Source organism: Haliaeetus albicilla, chromosome 18 (assembly GCF_947461875.1).
Source record: "Haliaeetus albicilla chromosome 18, bHalAlb1.1, whole genome shotgun sequence".
Lineage (NCBI taxonomy): Eukaryota > Metazoa > Chordata > Aves > Accipitriformes > Accipitridae > Haliaeetus > Haliaeetus albicilla.
Window position 1 is genome coordinate 27,030,973 of NC_091500.1, and position 24,637 is coordinate 27,055,609.

At 36.0% G+C, this 24,637-nt stretch overlaps 1 protein-coding gene across 4 annotated transcripts in view; it reads right to left on the reverse strand.

Annotated features, from left to right (window-relative positions):
* Positions 1–24,637, reverse strand: part of HMGCLL1 (3-hydroxy-3-methylglutaryl-CoA lyase like 1) — an 87,850-nt gene that overhangs the window by 39,229 nt on the left and 23,984 nt on the right. For 2 of the 4 annotated variants that reach the window (XM_069805982.1, XM_069805979.1), the window contains exons 2-6: positions 24,072–24,149; positions 22,968–23,075; positions 17,751–17,846; positions 15,646–15,794; positions 2,393–2,456 (exon numbers count right to left, since the gene is read on the reverse strand). In XM_069805982.1, the coding sequence (XP_069662083.1) occupies positions 2,393–2,456; positions 15,646–15,794; positions 17,751–17,846 (309 nt within the window). In that variant the 5' untranslated portion in view covers positions 22,968–23,075; positions 24,072–24,149. Of the gene's footprint in view, positions 1–2,392; positions 2,457–15,645; positions 15,795–17,750; positions 17,847–22,967; positions 23,076–24,071; positions 24,150–24,637 lie in introns of those variants that run through there. The other 2 variants (XM_069805980.1, XM_069805981.1) reach the window with 2 other exon arrangements.

Below are 24,637 nucleotides of genomic sequence, written 5' to 3' on the forward strand. Positions count from 1 at the left end.
CAAGCATTGATCAAAACGGGAGTTGGTGACCCAGCAGTGCAAACCCTTAGGCATGTGAACAATCCTACTGCTGGAAATAATATCTAAAACTATACTCTTAAACTGAATACAAAAGGTCATAATTGAGTTACAGATGATTTTAAGCAAATATAAACATAAAACCACACTGCAGTCCTTGTGCTGTAAGGGAAACTTTGTAATAATCCAACAGCATTCAAATAAGAATAGGCACATTTTCCGTAGCCTGATCAGCCTGTATGCTGGGTAATATTCATATGAATTCACTGCTCTAGGTTAAAAGGAAGCTAAGGAGAGAAAGAAGCAGACAGAAAGATAAAAACAGCCAAGTATGTGAGTGGAAGACAATGGATAACACAACGGGCTTCAGGGGTGTTACACAGTGCTTCCAACAACTTACAAGTCTTGTTTGCCTAAGGCTGAAATTCACAAACCACAGGATGATAAATGGTTAAACAGTGACTTCATTTCAAGAAAAAGCAGAGTGATAAAAAAGGACTATGCAGTTTATTTTAATAGATGAGAAATGTGGGGTTTTTTTAATAAAGAACCATATGGATGTACCAGATGGATTCTAGAAGTCTGAAGGCATCTTAAGTTTGCACTCACTAGATAACTATGTGTAAAACAGTTATGTACCTAGTAAGCCAGACATGCATGTAGTCTCGTTAATGAGCCACCTCGCCTAATTGGTTTTGCTTCAGTTAAAAAAACTTTTGCTTAAATAAATTAAAAAAAAATTGGTTGCTATCATTGACTGCAGAAGAAACAGTTCAAACCTTTCAATAATACCTGCCGTTTACAATGCACAGTCAAGGGAGTCACACACTCCCATCCCGAGAAAGACGATGACCAGAGAGGTAGCTCTCTGAAAGGCTTTAGCAACACGGCCAGTAATTTTGGTAATTCTGATTCAGCAATGGATGAGTACATGTGTTTATGTAAAATCCATTAACAGCTCATCAGATGCTTCTATATAAACATCAGTGCTTGCTGCATCAGGGCCTCAATAACTTCAGCGAGGCAGCTTTTATTCTCCAACACATACACAATGGTGTACAGCTACACAAGATGACACTTATTAGGATGAAGACAGAAAATTAAATATCTGTGTGAGCAGAAGTTTGCAGGTTTGGAACATTAAGTAGCACTCCCACTGGCAAACTGAAAAGGAGCTCTTCTGTGCAAGGAGAGTAGTTAAAAAACAAGCAACACATGGAAAGAAGCCTGTTGGGGAACACGACATTGCAGTAAGCAATTTACCAACAGCACAGCTGAATCTGTCATCACCGCTCTAACTAAAGCTGTGTCACTTCTAACTTTCACTTCATATTAAACCCAATTAATTTAGAAACACTGAATACCTTCCAATTGAGTTATTTTTTTCAAAGAGCGTGAGTATATGTGGCTGCTGTGGGAGAAGTATTATCCCAAGTTCCATCTGGAATGTATACTAGAAGATGATGCAGGAGAACATGACCTGAAAGCCACACGTGCAGAACACAATATATCAGACAAATGTTGACCAGCTGCTAGTGCTACAAAGGAAAAAAAAACAGTGGTTTGGAGATTCTGCTAGATCACCAAAAGTAGGTGATTACGTGTAACAGAGAAGACAAGGCTTTCTCCAGGAGGAAGACCAGCGTGTTCTGCCTTGTGCCTCTTGAATTCTCTCCGCTTTCTTCTCTACTGTCCATTTCAGCTTTCAGGCCCTCTTTGCCTTCCTGCAAAATTTAACACTTGTGTTTCACTCCTCTCTTTCTCTTCTGGAAAACAAGGCTGGACTAACACACTGCATTTCTTCTTTATCCTAAATGGGAAACGGGGGTGAGGAGGGAAGGTGCAGCTTATTCCACCACAGCAGTAGAGCCAGTTAAGTAGTAGGAAATCATGTTGGGGATGAGTTTTGGTTCATGTGTCAATCACATGACACTCGCCAGAAGCACAATATTGTAGCAGTGGCTCTACCAGCTGACAGCACAGTCTGCTTATGCCAGTATAAAATGGATTTAAAGGCAGATACCCTTTGCAAGAGGTTGTGCTGGAAATCATCTCGTACAACATGGTCCACTGACACATGTGCTCGAGTCTATTTCCTTAAGCATTTCCTTACCTTCTTGTTGGAGGAAATAGCACATAATATTTTTTCCTCAAGACTGATAACAATCAAAACATACTATTTTCCTTAGACTTGACTGCATATGGTTGAGTGAGGTTATGCATCCAGTTTTAGTATTAGCTATGTTTTGTGTTTGTTTTCCTCCAATTTTATCTATTAAAGATATTTTTAGGATTAAGTAGAGAACATTACTTGAAGACATTTTAAAATGTATTTTTGATTCATTAAAAAGACAAGCCAGAAGTTCACTCTTACTTCTGCAACTTTAGCTGGTGTGATTTTTCCTTCGTATGGGCATCCCAATGCACATGACACATACCTACAATAAAAAGAACAAACAAAGATACTTCTGTTTTACCTATGTGTACCTGTATCCATCCAAGTTACATAAAAAAAAGGTTAAATATAATTTTGCATATTTAAACCAGTGAATGTAGAATAAATATTCGAATGAAAAGTTAAAATTACATCAGATGAAAACAGCAGGTTTATCAATTTTCTTTTTAAATTACAGAACAGAGATTTATAGCTTTATTTATGCTCAGTGTATGTCACAAGTTCTAAAGGACTGGCAATGCTGCCAAGCTAATGCTGCTGCAGGAGACTTCAATTTTTCTTGGTATTTCTTTCTGAAGTTGTAAGAGCCAGCTCAAGTTTTGCCTTGTCTGGCCCACACAAGGTATTCAGAGGAAGATACAATTTTCTTCCTTGTGCCAGCTACCCAGATCACGGAGAGCAACACATGAACACAAGCAACTTATAACAACCCCACCATCTCATAAGTCATTAGAATTGTGGTGAATGGGATAGCTTTCACCCTCTATCTCTGTACTGGCATTTCTGTCCAGTGCCCCAAAAGAATTATAGCGCCACTGCAAGCTGTAGTTTAGGTATGTATGCCTTGGGACAAGAAGGAACCGAGAAGCCAGACCCTGTCTCTCAGCAGCCATTGGCTCCACAAAGCACAAAAATTGAAAGCCACAACCAAGTGTCCGTTGTTCAGTCTTAATGCTGTGTTAGTGTAGAATTTGGTTTAAATTTCCTTTTTCTAATGACAGTTAAGAGCCATGAAATTCCAATTAAACTTCTAATTGTTTATCTTAAATTGATTAGGAATAGGATTAAACTAACCAGAAACAGCCATTCAAAAATCAAACTAAGTGTGGCTATAGAGGGATTTACAACAGATTCAGAGGCAGGCAGAGCCCCAGTCCCAGTGGAAGGCTGCTCAACTGCTTAACAGAAGAACAAGAGCCTTCATCGATCCCCCATCATTCCCTTTCCCTCAACACTGAAGGATATAATGTAAAATTAGACACTGTATAATGCAAACGGGATTGAACAGATGCCAGTTTGTATGTAGTCAAGGTCCACAGGGTAAAGGACGTATTGTTTCTTTGCAGTTGAAGGAGAAACTGATTGACAGAATGTGAAATTAGGATGAGTAACAGGCAAAAACAAATTGTGAAAAAAATTACAACATTTTAATGTGTAGAACATATTCCATCCCTTATATGAAGGTACAGTGTTGGCACACTGGAAGTAGCAGTAAGAATGAAGCAAACCTTTAACCTAAAAAGAACTTGATTAGTCCTGACAAAGAAATGGAAATTAATTTTGTTTCCACAAAAGTGGTTGGGTCCATTACATCCTGCTCATAATTTTAGTCCAGATGCCTACTAGGCATGATTTCAATTATCTGTATGCCATTATGAAAACCAGGTTTTTGAAACTTGGCCATAGACTTCATTAAATATCACCTCCAATTTAGATGTCAGTGCTTAAGTTTCAAAATTCTAAATTTTCTTATCTACATTAAAGATTTAAAAAGTAGCTACTGTTAACAGTTAAACACTGCCCTGCTTTTCAGTGACACATAACTCAAAAACAATTCAGGATCATTTCCTTAATTTTTTTTAAGCATATGCAGTTTTTCAAATGAAACTAAGCATGAAAAATTTCAGACCCAAAGGATTGCTTTTTACATAATACTAGAGTGCCTAGAGCTAGCGAATACACAGATTTTTACTGAAATTATTTTGCAACATCAGCCACAGCACTTGTTATGAAGAGAGCAAGAACACTACTAAACGCAAAGTAAATGCAAAACATACAGTACATATGTGCACGTTCCCTTTAATTACATATATCTTTACATGTTCCTAACAGCTACATACATTAGATCAAGAAGACGTGCATTTGGTAGTGATAATGTGGCATGAATGACATCTGGAATGGAGTAGGGCAAACAAAAGTAAAAGCAGGCCAAAAGGTATCTAGAGAGCAAGGGAATACTCCCTGTGGTTCACACCAGTGAGCAGAAACTCGCCTGCGCTCACATAATTCAGCTGGGCCTGCTGGGGTATAAAAGTATGTGGTGACCTGAGGAATCTGCCTACTACAATGTACAAATCTGTTTGTGATTATGAATTCTGCATGCTTACACCATTGTGACTAGACTGACATTTTAAACAAGGAAAATATGATAGATATAATCTATCCAGGCATCTGATATTCAATATTGAACTGGAGAAAATAGGGATTACTGAAAGAATTTGACAGGTAAAGAACTTTCTACCAGAAAGAGAACAAAGTCCTGTGGAGAATGAAAGAACTGTTTGTGTCACCAAGTATGAGCTTGGCAGAATTTTATCTAATATTTTCATCTAATGAATTGGCATAAAAAGTGATAAAATGTGGTGATAACGTTAAATTTCTTGGTACTGTCAATACAAAATAAAGCATTGGGATTCCATGGAGAATGGACAGGAGCGATAGAAATGGAACTCAGTTGATGGCAATGGCGAAGAAAGTGAAATGCTTAAAATGAGGCTGTAAAAGAGCAAAATGCACTCCAAACATGTATCAGGAAAAGCATTTTTAATAGAGGACATAAGCTATGAATTCCACTTGACAAGGTCTTGCTATATTCTTATTGGAAAGAAGAGACATAGTTTTAGTCATTTGTAGAAAAAGTAATGCAAGCTGGACCAGATGCAGGCAAGGGCTGAGCCCAGCTAGCAGGGGTACAGAGAGCCTGGCATATGAAAGGAGAAAATTTGCGTGTCTATGTGAAAGAGGGAAGATAATCCTGTGTCTGGTCTGAGCATTCTCTAAAACATCTAGACTTAAGGCAGTGCCAGGTGGGATGCTTTGTAATTGCATTTGTGTGGTTCCAAGTCAATAAGCTTAAGTGAGAGGAAACAGGTTTTAATAGGAAAGTAGATCTATTACCTACAGAGATGTTTGGCTGCTACATTTTCTTTTTTGTATATGAAATAACCCATAAGGCATTAAAAGCACAAGAGAATCCAGCCAAAGCAGAGCCCCAAGACCTCCACCCACACCCCTCCAAAATGGGAGACGACTTTGAAATATGCTGCAGAACTGCTTAGAAAGAAGAAAATTTACAAGACAAAGCCACAGAAAGCAACAAAAGACACAAGTTTAAAGAATTCTGGTCAACTGCAGCAAACACTACTGACAAGTCAAGAAGAATGAGGATAGACTACTGTTTCTGAGATCTTGTCATCAGGGAGTTTGGTGAGAGCTGTTGCAGTTGCAAGCAAGGAACAGAAGCCAAAGTGTAGGAGTTATAGGAGGGAATCACAGAAGAGGGTCTCCAGACAGTAATTATAAACAGCGCCTTCAATGAGCTTAGGAATGAAGAAAAGATAGGCGATGAGATATGATATGAAGAACCAAGTAGGGTCAAAGGTGCAATTTTTAAACAGCAAATGCTTGCTTATGTTGCAGTGGAAAAGAGCCAGAGGACAATGAGAGGTTAAGAAAGAGAATAAGGAAGGGGAGAAATAAGAGAAAGAATAGAACATGGGGTCACTGGGGCAAGTGGAAGGGGTACAGATGGCAAGTAGACAAGAAACTCCTGCTGCTCTGACAGCGGACGAGAAAGAGAAAGGATTAGGGGAGGGAGAAGAGAGTGACAGAAGGAAGAGCATACTGTATCTATTTTTCCTTAGGAGAAAAAACAAGATCTTATATGAAGAAAAGCAGCAGAGGGAAAAAGAGGGAACAATTTGAGCACTCAGTTACAGAGGCAACTGGGATTTAATTTGGGGATTTAATTAAGCTGGAGAATACAGCTGTTTTCTAAAAAGATGGCGGGACTGAAAGAAAAAAAGACTTTGTAATGAAAAAGACTATCTTGGTCTCAGGATATTCACCAGAGACACTCCACAGTATGAGAGCAGAAGCAAATATCTGGGAGTTCACAAAGCAGACTATGCAATGGAAGTGTTTAATTCTAAGTATGTGCTTAAATCTTTGCTGATTCAAGGCCAGACATTTTTGTAGCTTAACTATATCTTTAGCATGCAATCAGAAAAAGAGCCCATGCAACCAGAGGTGGAAAAAAGGACCTGCAATAAGTGAACGTATCTATACAGCTGCTTTAGGAACACAGGGGTAAATGCTGTTTTGCTCACTCAGGTTATGTGAAATCAGAATTCTTCCCTTTAATAAAAAGCAATAAAAAGAAGTTCTGTACTTGGTTCACCTGGCAGAGTTTACCCAGTATTTTGCTTGTTCTACAGATTTCACTGCAGGTATCATTTGGTCTTCTCCTAAATTGTTTTCTATGCATATAAAAACAATTAAAAAAATAAACCCCAACAACTTTACTGTGTAATATTTTGGACAAAAATGCTGAACAGCCTCTGGGGATGGGGAGGGAGAAGGAAGAGAATTTTCAATTTCTTCCAGTAAGCCAAAACCAAATTGCAATGTTCCACAAATAGTATAGACAATATAAGGTCCCTACGATCAGGGTCACTAGGAATGGTGATAATCACCACACCAGCCCAATGACTGTGAAGCGCAGGATATAAAACCGCAAAGAGGGTAAATGAGCAAACTTTCCATAACCAAAGTGTGTTAAAAGGAAAATGAATCCAAGCAGAAACTGAACTCCATGTTGTAATCATCCCTTTGTCAGCTTGTTTCAGCAAGAGTTCCAGAGCCAGATCCACAGCTGCTACCACAGCTGGAAGCATGGAGCCTCCTGAGAAGCCAGTTGCAGACTCAGATGCTGCTGTTTCCTGTTTATTATTATAGTGTAAGTTTGCATATAATTTACCATGTTCACTGCAGATGTATTTATTTTTATTGGATGTTCGTGCTAAAATGTATATGCCTATCATTTGCTGAATTCATAATATTAAGGTTGATATATTCTGTCTCTTTGCGAAGGAAGCCATTTGTTAAAAACAGGCAATCTTTACTGTAAGGAGAGGGGCAATACAAAGAAGAGAAGAAGGAAAGGAGATTCTTCCAGAAACAGAATCTCCAAGCCAAGCCCAAAATGTGTAAACAAGGCCAGGATTTTTTTTCCACATTTGATTTAAGGAAAAAAAAAAAAAGAAACAATCTTTCCATGTATTTAGTGCCCAGTTGCGAGTAATATATATCTGCTATTCAAATATATATAGTAATATACATAGTGTATATATATAGTACTATTTGTTATCATAGTAATATTTGTTATTATAGTAATACATAGTAATATTTATTATTTTTAGAATGCCCAGAAAATACTGTTGTGAACTATGTTCTAGAAAATGACTTCTCTAAAAACAGAACAAAACTGTTACTATAATGAAGGGCCACTTAACAACTTAACTTTTAATATCTGTACCAAATTATCCATGGAGCAATCAGTAACATACTAGCAAACACATTGTATTGTTACCCTATAATTTCATAGTAACATTTCAAGTCTGATTTTACGCTACCCTTAAAGAAGAAACAGGGATCATTTTTACTTCCCATAGGTATCCCTCTTTTCTTTTTTTTTTTTTAAAAGCAGCCCTTCTGGCCTACTGATAATATTTTCTATCTGCAGGCACAAAAAAATGGGTAAAAGTTGGTATAAAGTTCTTCCTAAGGAAAATCTCTCCTCTTACATACTGCAATCATCCAGAATGGTAGAGTTAGTACAATGGCTCCTACATCCTTTTCTTAACCTGTCACTAGTGCAGAGAAATGCACCAAGTCCCCACATCCCAGCAGTCTCTGGCTTCTCAAACTTCCCCAGGGGACTGTGACCAGCTGGCTTGTGTAACCCTGTAGATTTATCTACCATTCGCATACTAAAATGCTTCCAAGTCTATTAAATGTTCATCTACATTTTGTTGTTCCCATAATCTCAAATATAGGATCACTTCTAGTGACACGAAGGTGCTAAACTTGTTTCACTATCTACAGAAGTGATAATGGTATAAATCACCCTATTATCAATATAATTGCGACTATGCTAAACTACACAGTGTAGTCTAAAAATGGGGGTTTAAAGCAATGTGAAAACACATGTGTACTCCAGCCCTAAGTATTCCAGAATACCAGAAAATATAAGTTCAAAGTTTCTGTCTGTATTCATAAAACATATGCAGCTTTAAACTGTACTGATTTGTGCAAAACTGAATTGTTGGAGTTTATCTCATGGTACTTCTAATTAGATATACAAAATATAGTATTGTAAGGCCATCCAAATATCTTGAATTAAGGCATTTACGATGAACTGTAATATAAAAGAGCATTATTGAACAGAATTATAAAGATCAGATTGTCTTGATAGTCAGAAGTTTCAGATAATCAGGACGTTTCTTTATAAACTAAACAGACTTATTAGTTCCCAGAATTACTTGTTATAAAGTATATTAAAATAAAACTGATGTGTTCTTCCACGTGTATTTTTTTCAAAATAAATCCAAATATCACTATCACAAGATAACTAAAATCAATTCTTTTTCTTTAAGTTTCCACTATTTTGTGTCTTATCTTGTGTATTAGCATCAAAGTAAACCAATAATTATTTTCTATAATCAACAAGGAATTACATATGTCGTAACCTGTAACCTTTATTATAACATAATATAAAAGGCAATAATAATAATCATGTTGCATATAATTATTTACTTGGTATCTATTTGTCATAGCAAAAAATACTGCTGTATTTCAAGTATATCAACCAGTATTTGAATTCTATACAAACACAGACATAAGCCAAATATTGATACATTTCAATATGCTTTTATGTATTGCAAACTTCACCATACTGCTCATTCTTAAAAGACACAGGACTATAAACAAAGGAATGACATACACCAGTTTAGAATTAATGTGTATTACATATGCTTTATGAAGCAGCAGCTTTGTAAGGAAATGCTTCTGGAGTTATTTTACAGCAAACATTTGCATCTGTTTTTCTAACACTGAATGAAACTCTAAACATTTGCATACACACTCATATTTGCACATGCAAATAGTCCAAACGGCCTCAAAAGGGCTATTCACATTAAAAGTTTTTAGGACTGGGACATAAATACAGCTTTTAATTGCTGGTCGTGGAGAAGTGGGTTTTGGCAGAGAAAAAAATTTACAACTTTCAGCTCTTATATTCCCAGTTAATTTTTACTAGGACTAAGACAGTCCTATACAGAACTGAATGTTTCAGAGGGAGATAGTCTGACTTTATTTCACTGTCACAGGACACAAAGTAGGTGGTGAAGTACCATTTGTGGAAAAGGGGGAAACAGAAGTCCTTCCTTACTGTTCTATTGTACTAATTGCAATTTATTTCTGTGTCTTTTAAAATTTTGGAATACGTGAACTTGGAAGAATCTAGCTTAATCAGAATTTACTTAACATTTTCTTCATATGTACATTAAAAATACATTTAAATTAAAACACAGTCTAAATGACTACTTGCAATTACCATTCGCCACAGTTTTTCATCAATCCTGGCTGTTAGGCTTAATTTTTAGTCACTGAAAAAGATGTGATTTTTTTAATAGTACCTGAATTATGCATTAAAAGATGCAACTCTGAAACTAGCAGTATTTTGTGTCAATTCACATGCAAAATATGCGTAGTAGTAATTAGCTGACCACACAGTTTATAACTGACTTGGCTCAGTATCTTCACAGAATGTGTCCCAGATGTTATTGTAAAGTTTTTATGCATGTACAAAAAAAATAAAAATAAAAAACCCTTTATGACTCTAATAAATAGTCTAACTTCTAAGACCATACACAAGATTTCAATTCTTCATAAACATTTGAACTGATTTAGTAAACATTTAGAAAACTGTGTACTGTGCTACAGATTCTAAATGCGACAGCTGACAACGTAAATTTTCTGGATGATGATCGAGTCAATGTTAGTGCAGCTGTAGCAACAGTAAGACATGCAAAAGCTTTAAGTTTAGTTTCAACTATTTGAGTGCATTTTTCATAAGATTCAAGGATTGCCAGTGATTTATGCTCACTACATAAATTCTAAATTGCCAGTAAAAATAGGAAATAAAATTTGAACCCCTTAAAATTATTTTTGGAAGTATTTTTCAACTGCACAAATAAGGAGTTAGGGCAAGGCACAAAATTATCCATTTCCTGCAAATAAATAACACTTTAAACAATAATAGTGCTTTAGAAAAGAAACAATCTCTGTACTGAAATTAATATAAATACAATTTATGCATATTAATATTTTTATTACATAAGCAAAATATTTAGCCTACAAAATTTACACTAGAAGCCAAAATGTGTAGTTCTGGGACCTTGCTTGAGCAAGGGCTGCAGGTTTTGGCCATGGTTCCTTAAAGGTAGCCAATCCCTAAAAGGCTGATTAAAAACGAAACATTGATTCTCAGTGCAGAGTACAAATCTTTGTCCATACAGTCCACAGCTTCATTTTGTGTTACCTTGCAGCACAAAGCCTATCAATACATTTCTTAGATCTATTGTAATTTACATGAATTACAAGGTGCTAATCCTTAGCCTATGCACAGGTAGGATGGGATTCATCTGTTCTAACTGCTGATATCAAAGATAATCATCTACAGCCTATGCCTTAGATAGGCCACCTACAGGATGACTAACATAGGATAGGACCCAAGCTCCTTTGCAGCCAAAAGGACGGATCATCCAGAGAGTAGTTCATCTTATCCTAAGGCAGGTACTTTAAAAAGCACGTATGATAAATCATAGTCTGAAGGCTGCCTATTTCTCTCTAGTAACTACAAGCAGATTTAGGATGACAAGCTCAGACTTCTTGTGTGGTCATGCTCAGATTTGCCTCATGTTACAACAATAGTTGTAAACAATATATAATTATTTTCAGTAAATAGAAGCCACACAGCAAAATAAAACCTGAAACTAATCTTCTCCTTGAAATTAAATAAGAACCAGTCAAACCATGAGCATCAATTCTAAATACTGAATGTCAACTGATGAATTACATAACATCCCATCCTTTTGTTTCCAAAATACTGGGTTTGAGGTCATTCAACAGAAAATCCCAAATTTCAATTTCTGAAACTGTCAGATTCTGCCCCTGCTTGACTTGTCTATGTGATACTCAGAGATCAGGATATAAAACATAAAGAACATGGCATAAAGAGCAACTTTGACTGTCTCAGCATTTAGAGAATTTTGCATGGAATTGGGATACAAAAATGCCATTTATTTTATCTGTCACTAAAAGCAGCTTCTCTAGTAGCAGCTAAATATGGGATCATAAATCAAGATCATAAATCACAGGCTTTGATAGCTAATTCTTTTTTGATTATTTTATGGCCAGGAAAAAGTCACCTTGATTGCACTGAATATTTCTATGAAATCTCTGTTTAAGTTTTACTTTCTGATTATCTTTTCCACACCTTTTTTCATTGAGGAAGAGAAGCCCTGTGTTTTATATCATTAAATACAATGTAAAACCTCACTAGTCATCTAAACTTACTGCAATGTTTGGGAACTAATGAACTACTTCCACTCAAGTCCTAATGAACTCCCTGTCGTAGTGCAGGCTTTTGTTGGGTGTTAGTACCAGAGAAAATTATGGTTTAGTCTTCTAGAATCAAGTTGGAAATGACAGTCTGCTTCCATAATCCTCCCCCTCACAAGCAGCTGAAATGTTGTAAACAGATTTATTTACTTCCTGGATTTGGCATTCAAAACTGATGCTTCTTCTTCATGGGTATTTTCATTTTTTAACTAAGCAGAAGTTTTAAGTCCACCTCCCAGAGCTTTGTTCAACTGCTGAGAGATCTACCATTAAAAAAAAGTCCTTCCGAATTCTGCATTTCTATGTTCGTGCTCCTGCTATTATTTTTCTGGTCTTCAGAATTCTACTCAACAAAAGACAGTACACTGGAGCTTAAAAGAAAGTACTGAGGTACATGGACACTAAACAATCCTTTTTTCCTTATCATTTCTGAGCAATCATTCAGTCTCAATCTGTCTGCTTACAGATTCCTGTAACTCCGCAACCCATGAGGAGTGCATCTGAATGAGTATGAACATGCAGGAACAAGACTCAATGTATCACAATACTTGGTAATTATTCTCTTGAAAACGTATTTGTCTAGATTCTGATCCCCAGCAACATTTTATTTCTCATTAATTACTATTTTGCCTCTTCAAAATCTCCCTGGGAGGGATTTTTTTTAAAAATGCACTCAAAGTCCAAACAGATTGTGTTAAGCAGTTCTCTTTTATCTTCTGACTTATTAGCATGCTCAAAACTTTCTTGTCAGTATTTTCATATACTGAAATCCATATTCAGTGGATGTTTTAATACTCAGAATTATTACCTCAGTTAGGTTTTTTTGATGAAATAAGGCTCCATACACTGCAATTTAGATTTTCAGCAGATTTTCAGCAGATTAGCTACTTTATTATTGAGTTATATTAGATCCCCCTGGACAAATACCAGACAGTCCTCTCCTAAAATTTTTGATTTGTTGAAGTGTAAATGTTAGTCTAGCATCTTATCTCCTGATGCCTCAACCTGTAATTTTCACTGGATAAATTAGTTCCTAATGTAATAACCTGTGATGAAGATAACTACATAAATGTAGTTTCTCTTCAATATACTTATCCTCTCTAATTGGGTTCTTTACTTGGTTATATTCCCACAAATCAAATGATTCTGTCAATGGCTTCCTACTTCTGAATGATTCACTCTTCTCAGAACTGCAAGCTTAAGGAAGAAAGCTATAGCTGAAGTGAACTTACATCAATTTCATTCACAACTTCGAATCTGTTCACTTTGTAGCATATCTGATATTAAGCAGTTCACTGTTGAAGCATTGTGTAACATACTGCACCTGGCATGACGGACTCAATAAAATTGTCCTGCATGTACTGTGTGACCTTTGCCTAGGTTTGCATACTGAAGTGAAATTACAGATCTTTGTACTGGATGCACAAAGTAAGCACTTTTAAAACATAATCTGATTGTACTTTCTCTGAGTTCAATTATCTCATTTCTCTTCATCTCTGTACTGCTGGTTTTTTCTGTTTGCTTCATTACCTGGTTCTTGATACTCCTCACTTTGCATCTCCTTGCTTTGTTTTCCTTCTTTTTATTCTTAATTGTTATAATATTCTTCTTTTTTTGTGTGTTCTGCATCCATTTGACCATTTTCTGCCTCCTACTTCTTCCTCTCTGTACAAGCCTTCCCAACCTGCTGCTTTTTCATTTTATTCTGCCGTGTGCAGAAAAAAACCCTGCCACACAGTTCATCAGATAGTAGACAACAAACGTATGGGAATGTTATAGAATCTTATCATAGGAACAGTCATTTCCATCACATCAGTTTATCAGTGCCAGAATAACTGCTACTGGCATATTACAAATGCTTCAGACATACAATCTGTGGAAGGAAAAGCAGCAGATTCCCACTTTCTCAAACATGTAAAAACTAGTGCACAGAAGATAAGTCAACATTTAAGCTCCACCATCAATCTAAAGTACATCACAGGGGCTTCTTCATCACCTGCAGTTTACATCTTCTGGACCAGTTGCAAAGTCCATTTGTTAACACCCATAGCTATCCAAAAACATATACAATGCACAGGCTTTGATGATTCTCTTGATGGTTGGTTGCCTCTATTGTGCCATTTGGTTGAATTTTGCTAGTGCAATACAGGAATATAAAACAGAAGATACTGCCTGACATGCCTACACATCTGAGAAAACCAGAAAACAAAAGTTTAGTGTAAAAATGATCACCAGTGCCTAAGGTTTGTTGCTATGCACATGTTGTCTTTTCTGAATTGACTGTCTATTCCCTTATCCACACCTACCTGAGACCTAAAATTCAGGCATCCCTGAGCTTAATCCTCCCGGAGAACTCAAATTGCTAGTTATGTTCTCACCTCAGAATTTAGTTTCAGAAAAATGTGGCAAACAGTGGTGGCAGAGAACTTTCAAACAATGGACCTTGTATAAGAGAAGTTGCTCAGGAAGGCAAACCCTGACTCTACCTGACAGATTAGCAGCTAGTTAGAGCATTTAAACTCTGCTACAAGTTATGATTTCTTAATACAGTGAAAGTCCTTACTTCTCTATTCAGCGATTTTCCATCTGAAACATATAACCAGGCTAGGGAGAAAGGACCCAAGCATTTATGAGCTATCCTTGGTTGGATGTGTGTGTTAAAATCCTCGGGTTGGACAAGATGACCTCCAGAGGTCCCTCAAAACCTAAACCATTCTGTTACTCTGTGATCCTCTGAGGCTGAGGTGTAACTAGAAGTCAGATCTCCCTTTCTCAACGCAAATGCTCAAACTACCAAACTACTGCGCAAAAAGTGAGCAGTAGCATTATCTCATCACTATTTCTGGAGGAAAGAGACATCCCAGTATTTATTCCCAGACAGGTTTTCAGGCACTTAATCTCTGAGCTATCTACCTCCATCTGTTTTCAAGTCCAGGTATTTTCTGAGCATGATGTAGTTTGCTTTACTAATAATCCTCAAGGAATCTCACTGTTAAGTTTCTCCTTGAACCTATGCCTTTTTGCATTCACAAGGACCTTCACAAATAATCTCAGATAAGTAGCTCCGTGTAACACAAAAGAAAATGGAAATGAAAGATTGTTCAAGGGCGAGTACCATTCAGAATTGTTTCAAGTTTAAAAGAAGGTACTCTAGAGAAAGATAAATACTAGATAATTCCAGAGTTTCATGCACTAGAGACTCCACACACTTCAACACCTGGAGTTTTCAGAATAACTTATATCGAGAGTATTTTTTTTCTTAGGAGTCAATTTGTTCTGTCTCTTTTATACCTTTAATTCTACAGTGTATGAAGTGATACATTATCAATACTATCATAAAATAAAAGTATGCAGGGTATTTTTTAAGGTGAAGGCAACAGTGTTATGAGTTCTCAGCAGCACAAAATAAATTTTATTCTGTCACCTGTGATGATAAAAATAGATTTGTATAATAGAATGTGTATGTTTATAAACACTGCTTTTTTTTTTCAATTTCCAGAGAAAACTAGTCACCATTAGTAGTTACAAAACACAGAGCAAAATTACTAAGTATATTCAATCTTAAAAAAGAAAAATCACAGTAAAGACTATTATTTCAATTCATCTAAAATGTAAAAATTTGGTAGTATACTTTTCTACTGGTACAAAAAAAAACCTGTAACAGCAACTCCGATAACTCTGTATTACTTAAGAATCTTTGTATTTACCCACGCACTGGAATATTCATATTCCTTGCAGATTTAGCAACTTCTTCAAATTTTCCTATGCTTTCTTCAATTGAACAATTAATATTCATTTTGCTAAAAGATTCAGATGCTGCACCAAATACTGAGACTTCTGTAGCTCCTGCTGCGATCTGAAAAATACATTTCAATAAACCAGAAGCAAAACACTATATTAAAAGTGTAGGTTAAGCATTCAATTCTGTATGACATTCTAGAATTTTAAAGTACATTATAAGTATATCATCCATATCTAAAACTTAAGTTTCATTCCAATTTTTAAAAAATATATTACATACAAACAGATTGAATCAAATTTTGAGTTCATTCACTACGGCATATTTCCTTCCTCTTCTTTGCAATTAGGTAAACATATTTTTAAAGTGATAAATGATAAATGTATTAAGATGTAGGAAATCACATGAACCAAATATGAAAATAGCAATGATTGATACTCATATTCATTTTTCAGAAAAGGAAAAGATCATATAACAACTCTGAAATATCCATCCGCTGTACAAAGCCTGTTCCTCATGAATGCCAGGAAGTCATTCTCATGCTTAGGAAAGCTCTGTGCCTGTATGTGCCTAGAGCAGCAACAATAACCTACAGGGATTTCTTTGTTAGAGCCAACTCTAGGATCAAGGGCTCCACTGGTCTCGGTGTCATAGTTGATATGGATAATATGGCAAACGTATATGTGAGAGTCTGCTGAGAAAAAGTCTCAGAGCAAATACCAGTCTAGAAAATGTGTAAATGTGGTGACTTCCCTGAAGGGGCAATTAGTCTGAGCTTGTACTCAGTACCTCAGTACTCAGTAAATCAACTAACATGAGGCAAACTAGAATGCTGAAAGCCAAATGATAGGAGAAGAAAACATTTAAGCTTAGGAGAATAGCTAATTAATTAATTCTGACTCTCCAGAGAGAATAATACTCTTTTTCTATGAAACAGTACCTCAGTACTCAGTAAATCAACTAACATGAGGCAAACTAGAATGCTGAAAGCCAAACGATAGGAGAAGAAAACATTTAAGCTTAGGAGAATAGCTAATTAATTAATTCTGACTCTCCAGAGAGAATAATACTCTTTTTTTATGAAACAGAATGGAGCTTTTCCCTTTACTCTCTGCTTCTGCAGGATAATATCTAAGCTTCAGCAACCCTTAGGGGAACAAATATCCTTCCAAATAGAAGGAAGAAAAAAAAATAGCAGCAAGAAAGAACTCAGCACCTACAACTACTTTTGCATTGTTTTCCTTTCATTGTATCACTAAATACGGTATAGAGATATAGCAGATTTAATTCAACAAGCTACCATTGCAGACAAAGTTGTGGCACTGTATATCTATTGATAGTTAACTCGCCTATGTACAGGATTCTGTTTTAACAGAGATTTCATATGCAGTATAGAAACTGAATGACAGACTACACCACAAATGTCCATTAATCAGCATGCTTTCCAAATACAGCTTGTCCTATATCAAGACAAAAGCATAGAAGCATGCAAAATTTTCAGAAAACAAAGAAGTGTAAAGATTTGGCTATCAATGTGTATGTTTTAAGAAGACTGAACTGGTCCATTTTTGCTATTCCAAACACTTTGAGTCTATAATTCTGAATATTTATTTTGCATGAACTGAAACAATTTAAACTTTCAAACCCTACCAAAATGAAATGCAGAATTTAAGAAGTCTAATACATTCCTATAAAGCATTCTCATTTAAATGACTCTTTCCTCATTCTTCTTCACTACTGTCCAATAAGAAGACACTCTTCAGAAACTTTTCTAGAACCAACAAGTCAAAGAAGGAGAAAGAATTATCTTTATACACAAGCATTATCTATAGAAGCTTGCAAAGACTGTTTGATGAATACTTCCATTAAAATTTGAATATAGAGAGCTTAACATCACTCTGTGAATTTGCCCATTTTTCACAACAAAAACTGAGAGTTTTTAATTAAAAAAACTATAGCTTAGTTCTAACAGGACAGGTTACGTGACATTAAATAGCTAGTTTATAGTACTGAACTGAAAATGTCTGAAACATGAAAGAGGACATTGTGGACATCTTCTATGAAGGCACTTACAGCAGAATGAAAACCTTGAAGATTAGGTGTGAGAACAGGATACTGGACTCCAGGATGCCGCTCAATGCCCCTCATTACTTCTTTGTGATCTGCCATCTAAAATATATAAATAATTTGTATTGATCAGCAGTTATTTTCTGATTTTATATAGCTAAGCAGAAATGGGATTAGACTGGGGTTTTGCCTTCATTAGCCATACAGTTCATACAAAAAGAGTAAAAACAAAGGGGTTAAACTGATGTTGTACAAGCACTCTTTTTTGGATTTCTTAACTTTTGAGTATTTGAGTTGCAGGCTTTCCAGTTCTATACAAATACAGAACTGGGGCTAAGATTTCTATGGTGTTTCTTTTTGTGTGTGTCTGCAAAATCACAATTTGCATCATAAATTGGTAGACTTGTGATCATGCTGATCATCAACTGTTACTGCAACTTTTAAACTTACCTCAGTAGACTCAATAGGTGGAATTAACAGAATAACTGACATTTTAAAACCGTCCAAATCTTGAAAACTTCAGCATTCTGATAAATGTGACTTCACAATCTTAAGCATAAGTGAACCTGAATTACTGAACACTGTAATCAGCATGTTTGAAAAGACTAATCACAAGCCTATCCTTAAAAATATGGCAAAATCTCTGCATAGTGTAACTTTTTAATATACTTAGAATTTTCTTTCAAAAGAAGAAAATACTTCTTTATTATAGCAAAGGTCAAAGACCATTACTTTATTCAAGCATTTGTTTTCCTTAGTCTCCCCTCACAAAAGAAACTCTGCCTTTTTAAGATACTGTTATACTTTTCTCACTCAAGATTAAATACAGCCCATGTACTAATCAAGGAGATGAATCAAAGACTTATTCATGTAATAAACTGTAGATTACTCAGACAAGCACATTTTATTGAAAGAAATGGAGGAAAAATGAGTTTATTTTTTAATGGTGTGCATGCCTGAAAACAATACAGTTAATAAAACATATCCCTCATATTCCATGTCTTACAGATTTTGAGTTTTAAAAAATGAATAGTGTATTTTAAATGCTTTTTAAATCAGCTCTCATAAAAGCAAATCTTCCAAGCAATATTAAATTGGATTTCTGATTCTTTCCACACTGATGAAAAGTCATTTGAGCTGTACCATATGAAAAGATATATGAACTACAAAGCTTTCATTACTCCTTATTTTCAGCAGATACTTTACTGATAGCTTTGCAGTATCACAATTCTAAATATGTGTTATTAAATTATACCAGATTTAAGTGATAATATTACTGGCAACCTGGAATCTTCTTGTAACTGGTTTCCTACAATGAAAATGAATGGATTAAAAAAAAATCAGAAAAATGCATGTATGCCTTCTCAAATGTAAGCTCTACATGTATCTATAAGGAAGTGGATATATGGTATGAAAAGTGTCCTATAGCCAGATGCAACTCATTTCTCATCAAGAAACAAGTGATGGCACAAAGCAACTTTTTGTAATTGCTGCTACATAAACTAAATCAGTGTAACCACCTAACATATCTGATAACCTCACAAAAAAACATTTGGTAATGCCTTAGTTTTTTAAGAACAATTTTTCATTCCTTAATTTAATATAAATAGTATCTACATTTCTCATGGCAAGGAATAATGTTTGAAACCAAATGATTAATTAAATGGCAAATGCTAGAACTAATTCCACACTTTAAAATTATAGCCTGACTTAAAACGTACTAGAAAACCAAAAAGACACTTTTTCAACCAGTATAAAGCTGCCAGTTCCAAATAATATTATAGGTATTACATTTGTCCCATTATTATTTTTCCTGTAAGTAAAATTCCATTTTAACACATATTGCATGTTATAAGTTTTTAAATTGTAATAAAATATTTCTTTTCCAAATTTCTTTAAAAATAAGCTTTCTAATGGTAGGTATTTATAATTTTTGGCTGTTTAGATTATAGGTGTGGGATCCTGTTTTATATGGCACCTTGCTACTGTGGAACTTTTTCTTTTAGCTTTTTTCAGTAAAAAAATCTCTGCCAAACAAAACAGTGGATGGGAAACCATAAAAGGGCTTTAAAATACTAAAAAAAGAAATAAGTGAATGAGTGATCTAAACATAACCATGAATTCTATTCCCATGACCTATGAAAAGAAAAAAGAAACGAGCAAAGAAAAGACACAGTCAAGACTGCGCTCCCTATCAAAGCAACACAATCTTATCTTTTAAATAAAAAAACATTTTAAACACAAATTAAGCCATTACAATAAAGTATTAGACATGAATTTAAGATAAGAAGGGATTGCTCATTTTTTCCAAAACTGACAAATCTGTGCTAAATTTGGTACTCCTAATGGCTCACAAGAAAAGGAAATAATTAAACAAGAAAGAAAAATATCTACCTTTGCTTTAGAGTTTTCCTTCTAATGTTTAAAAACCTACGTTATTCTTTGTTGCTGTAACTGCCAAAATTTGATGGCACTTGGAAAAACTTAACCTGGTTGCTTTTAACGGACACAGTATCATTGCCCCTGCATTGACACCAAAAAAATCCTGCATTGTCGCTGTTCTCTTCCCCTCCCCTATTATCCTTCCTTTAGACCCTTCCCTGGTGATTCTGAGAACTGAAATAAACCAAAGGAGTCCCTCAGAATGCAGTACAGTTTGCTCTGCTAACTCATGAATAAGAAAAAATATGATCGTACTACGTTTTTCTCAGAGGAAAGCCTGGAATACAGTCCAGGCCCAGGATGTATTCTCAGTCTAAAATGGACAAACTTTATATATGTTTTGACAGAAGATGAGCAACAAACATGTTAAAAATGGAAGTATTTTCTCAAATTAATTAATTTCATGTTTTATTCTGTAAATAACTTGTGTGGTCATCACTAAACATGTAAGTACTCAAATGCTTCTGTGCAAACAAGTGTGTGGTTTCTTGAAAATGAGTTTAAATAATATAGACAAGTATTGACTTATTTCCTTACTTGCAGGGAATAATTAAGTTTGCAAAAACAGGAGCTACATATTATACTTCAGGACTCAGCCTGAATTTGCAGTGTTAAATCTCAGATGAAAACCTGGCACTCCTAATGCCAATGTAGTTTTGCTGCTGACTTCCAAAAGGCTAGGATTTCTGCTGAATTGTACCAAATGTAAAAATTAATTTTGGAAAAATAATGAGAACATTATTATGATTCATCAAAACTCCATATGGCTGCTGCTAAGAGTGCTAGGTCTGCAAAATAACTATCATGCCTAAATACTACTATATGTACGAAAGTCCCAAATTTAGATCTTCCAAACACACTTCCAAATGTGGAAAATGAAATTTCATTTAGGGAAAAAGAAAAAAAGGTATGTTACCTTCCTTTTTTACATTGATGACTGTTAGTTCTCAGAAGAGTAGAAAAGAGGTAGGAACAACATTAAATTATATTAATGATGTGTCAACCATCCAAATTCTTTAATTACAACTAAATGTTTACATAAATAAAGATCAAAATAAAATGCACAAGTACTTTCTTTGCCTCCATTCCACAGTACAACGTTAACATTGATTGTAAAGAATTTTTCTCTATATTATTAACTGCAAAAAGTCACTGCCCCTTTGCAAGCAAACTCAAAATCAGGATAGAATCTGCAACATCTCTCCTTCACTAGCATCCTTCAACGCATAAGCGCGTGTATGTTTGTATGTGTGTGTTTATGTCAGTGTTTGGAAAAGGAGGACTGCATGGTGGATAGATACACAGAAATGTACCAAGTGCAGCAGACATTAAAAAATGGTGTTTGGCTTCAGGGAAGAGTCAAGTTTCCATGACACTCCATACAACCCCCAGGCCTGGGGAGTCTAATCCCTTGGTTTGGTGCTAGGGAGCACTCCTGAGAAGTTTACCCAATTTGCACAAGCCCTGTGCATCTAGGTTTTCCTGCCCTGATTCTAGGTCTCTGAATTGATGTTGCTTCCCCAAGAGGTCTCCTTCACCATGACTGTTCCCCAGAGATCAGCCCCACTGCTGTTCATCTGGATAGTCAAACTCAGTATTCTGCATCCCAACTGCTTCATATTCTCAAATCTTTATCATTATGTCTACACTCAGCATCCTGTATCCCAGTTGCCCTTTACTCATGGTGTTGATCCATCATTCCCACACCTCTTATCCCCACTCAGCATCCTGTGACCAATTGTGTCACTCCCCATTTACTGCTGTCCCTTGCACATACGCACATACAAATTCCTACCCTCCTGCTGCAAGGGGCAAATTGAGAGTCACCTGCTAAATTATTTATGTTTGGAGAGCAATCACAATATTTAAGGTTTCTCACACCCTATGTAGTAATCATGGCAAATTGTACTCCCAGCATTTCTGTTGATCAGGGCCTGGAGTGCTCCCCTCCCAAGAGTTTAGCTGCCTGCACTCAAGGCCAGCTCATTGATAGGAAGACATCAACTTGGGAAGCCTCAATCAGCCTTGGAGCTCATCAATAAAAACTGGAAAGCAGATCAGCAGAGGCTCCCCCAAACAGCTCTGTTAAGTCTTAACATGGCCTACCCTCCCTTTTCACTCAACTTCACAGCAAGAGTTGCTTCACAGCAACTTTTAAGCTGAGATGCTCTTATGCTTCCTCCCTGCCTGAGAAACTGCAGCTGCACAGCAGCAACCAAGCCCATGCTTAGCCAAGTACCTTACTGATTGGATCCTGACTATGTCTCCCAGACTTGACTTCCCGGCTTAACCTGGGACCCGCCACATCACTGCAGACTCACCTGAGTATGTGTACTCTTGGCTGCCCTGGTTACCCTCACCAGACTTGCTCTGCTCTCACGGACTGTTGGACTGCCCTTCGGTCAACACAGCTACAACCTCTGCTCCCATGTTATCATGCTTGGCTTCCAGTTCCTTCCAGGACCAGAAGGTCCTTCCCTTCTGGAGCAACCTGCTCTTGCTGCTAATGAGTTAGGGATTTAACCAGCTTTCTGCACATTCAGAATTTTCTTCAATTTTGACTACTTTTCAATAATTAGCCCAACTTCAGCTGACCTGAATAAAAGCATAAAACTTGAAAACTGCGCAAATGGTGTCTGACAACAGCATCTGATTTTACAAATAAACATTATTTCTGTTCCATTTTCTTGTATAATTATACAGGCTGTACTAGTGGAAAACTCCACTGCATGGAATGGCATTTAAATTGAAATAGTTCTGAATGGTGATGATTTTACATACCTGAGGCACCCGTTTGGATGAAACAAAACTGGTCACTTCTATTGCAGGCAGGCCTGTTTTGGAAAGCCGGTTGATTAACTCAATTTTTATATCAGTTGGGATTATCACCTATGGACATGAAGACATACTATAGTAAAGTATTTCATGCGGTACGAAACTTTTGTAAGTTAAATGTTCTCAGTACATAATCAATACTTTTTTTTTTTTTTTAAATAATGAACTATACCCATACATTGTACCATAACTATAGTGTTTCCTGACAGTAGGAAGCTACGGCATAAGGAAAGCACTAGGCAGTATACATGATCCTACTCCATTTTTTGCCCACCACAAAAGAATGAGGAAGCACTTCTGTGTAACTGGTTATAGATCTGGCCTCACTAATAGCTAGTAACCAAACACCAACCTACCAAAGAAGCGACAAAGGAAACGGCAACACAGAATAGTCCAGCCAGAGAAAAATAGGGGGAAAAAAGCTCCACAGCTGAAGCAGAGTAATTCCATTCTGTTAATACTACTACTATCTTTGAGATCAGTAACGATACACATAAGCTCATCCTGCTCTTTGTGGAAACAGATGACTGTTTTGATACATGTGCCCTATTTTACATAGTCTCTTTCAATCTTCTTTCATGCTTCCCGCCCACTCTTCAGGCAAATATTATCAAAAGACTAATTTCTTTTTTTTTTCCATGCTTGTTCAGCAGGAAGTACGACAAAACCCATTGTACCATTCCTACTATAGTAGCACTTGTAGCACAAACACATATTATAAAGATAGCCAGTGTTTCACGGCATTTACCAATTATGTCATGACAGAATATTATTGACTGACAAGACAAATTCCAGAAAAAGAAATGGCAGTTGAGTAACAGAAAGGCTAGGCAACTAAGCATAGAAAGAAATTATATTATTTAACATCTGGCTAAATAGTTATATACTTTTATTATCATATACAAAAAAGTTATCAATACAAAAAGAAATAAATATATTTCTAGCATAAAATGGAAGAAACATGATTAGCAGGATATACATGTTTTGCACAATGAAAATAACACCAGCATCTGTCAAAACACACCAAAAAAAAAAAAGGAGAAAAATTACCTTTTCATTTTGTAATCCATCCCTTGGCCCAACTTCTACAATCTTTATGTACTCAGGCAGTCCAGATTCTTGAGATTCCTGAAATAAAAATCAATACTGAAACACAAAACAATGAAGGTCACCAAGATCAAAGTACAGCTTGTACTTGTCCTCCCATATGATTCTGGGTATAAAGTCATACTGCCAACATTAAGTGTGTTCATGGGCTGCTATGGGGAGAACTAACTCCATCTCAGCCAGACCCAATACACCTTTAAAAATCTGTGAGAACATGTTCCACACCTTCAGTTAGGGAATAAAAGTTAAAAGTAGAAGTTATCTATGTGCATGTTCCACAGCTCCTCTGAGGCCACGACTTTATAAAATTGTACCTAAACCCCTAAATGAACATTGTGTTTTACAGAGTGAAAAATATTCCCATTTCAAAAAGCTTCCCAACGAGCGACCCAGTCCTCCAAACTTCTAATTGAATGTTCTCAATTCAACTGAACGGTTACTTCTCTGTAAACTTTTGCAAGACTAGGCTATAAATCTGAAAAGAACAGAGCAGTCAAGAAATGTTGAAG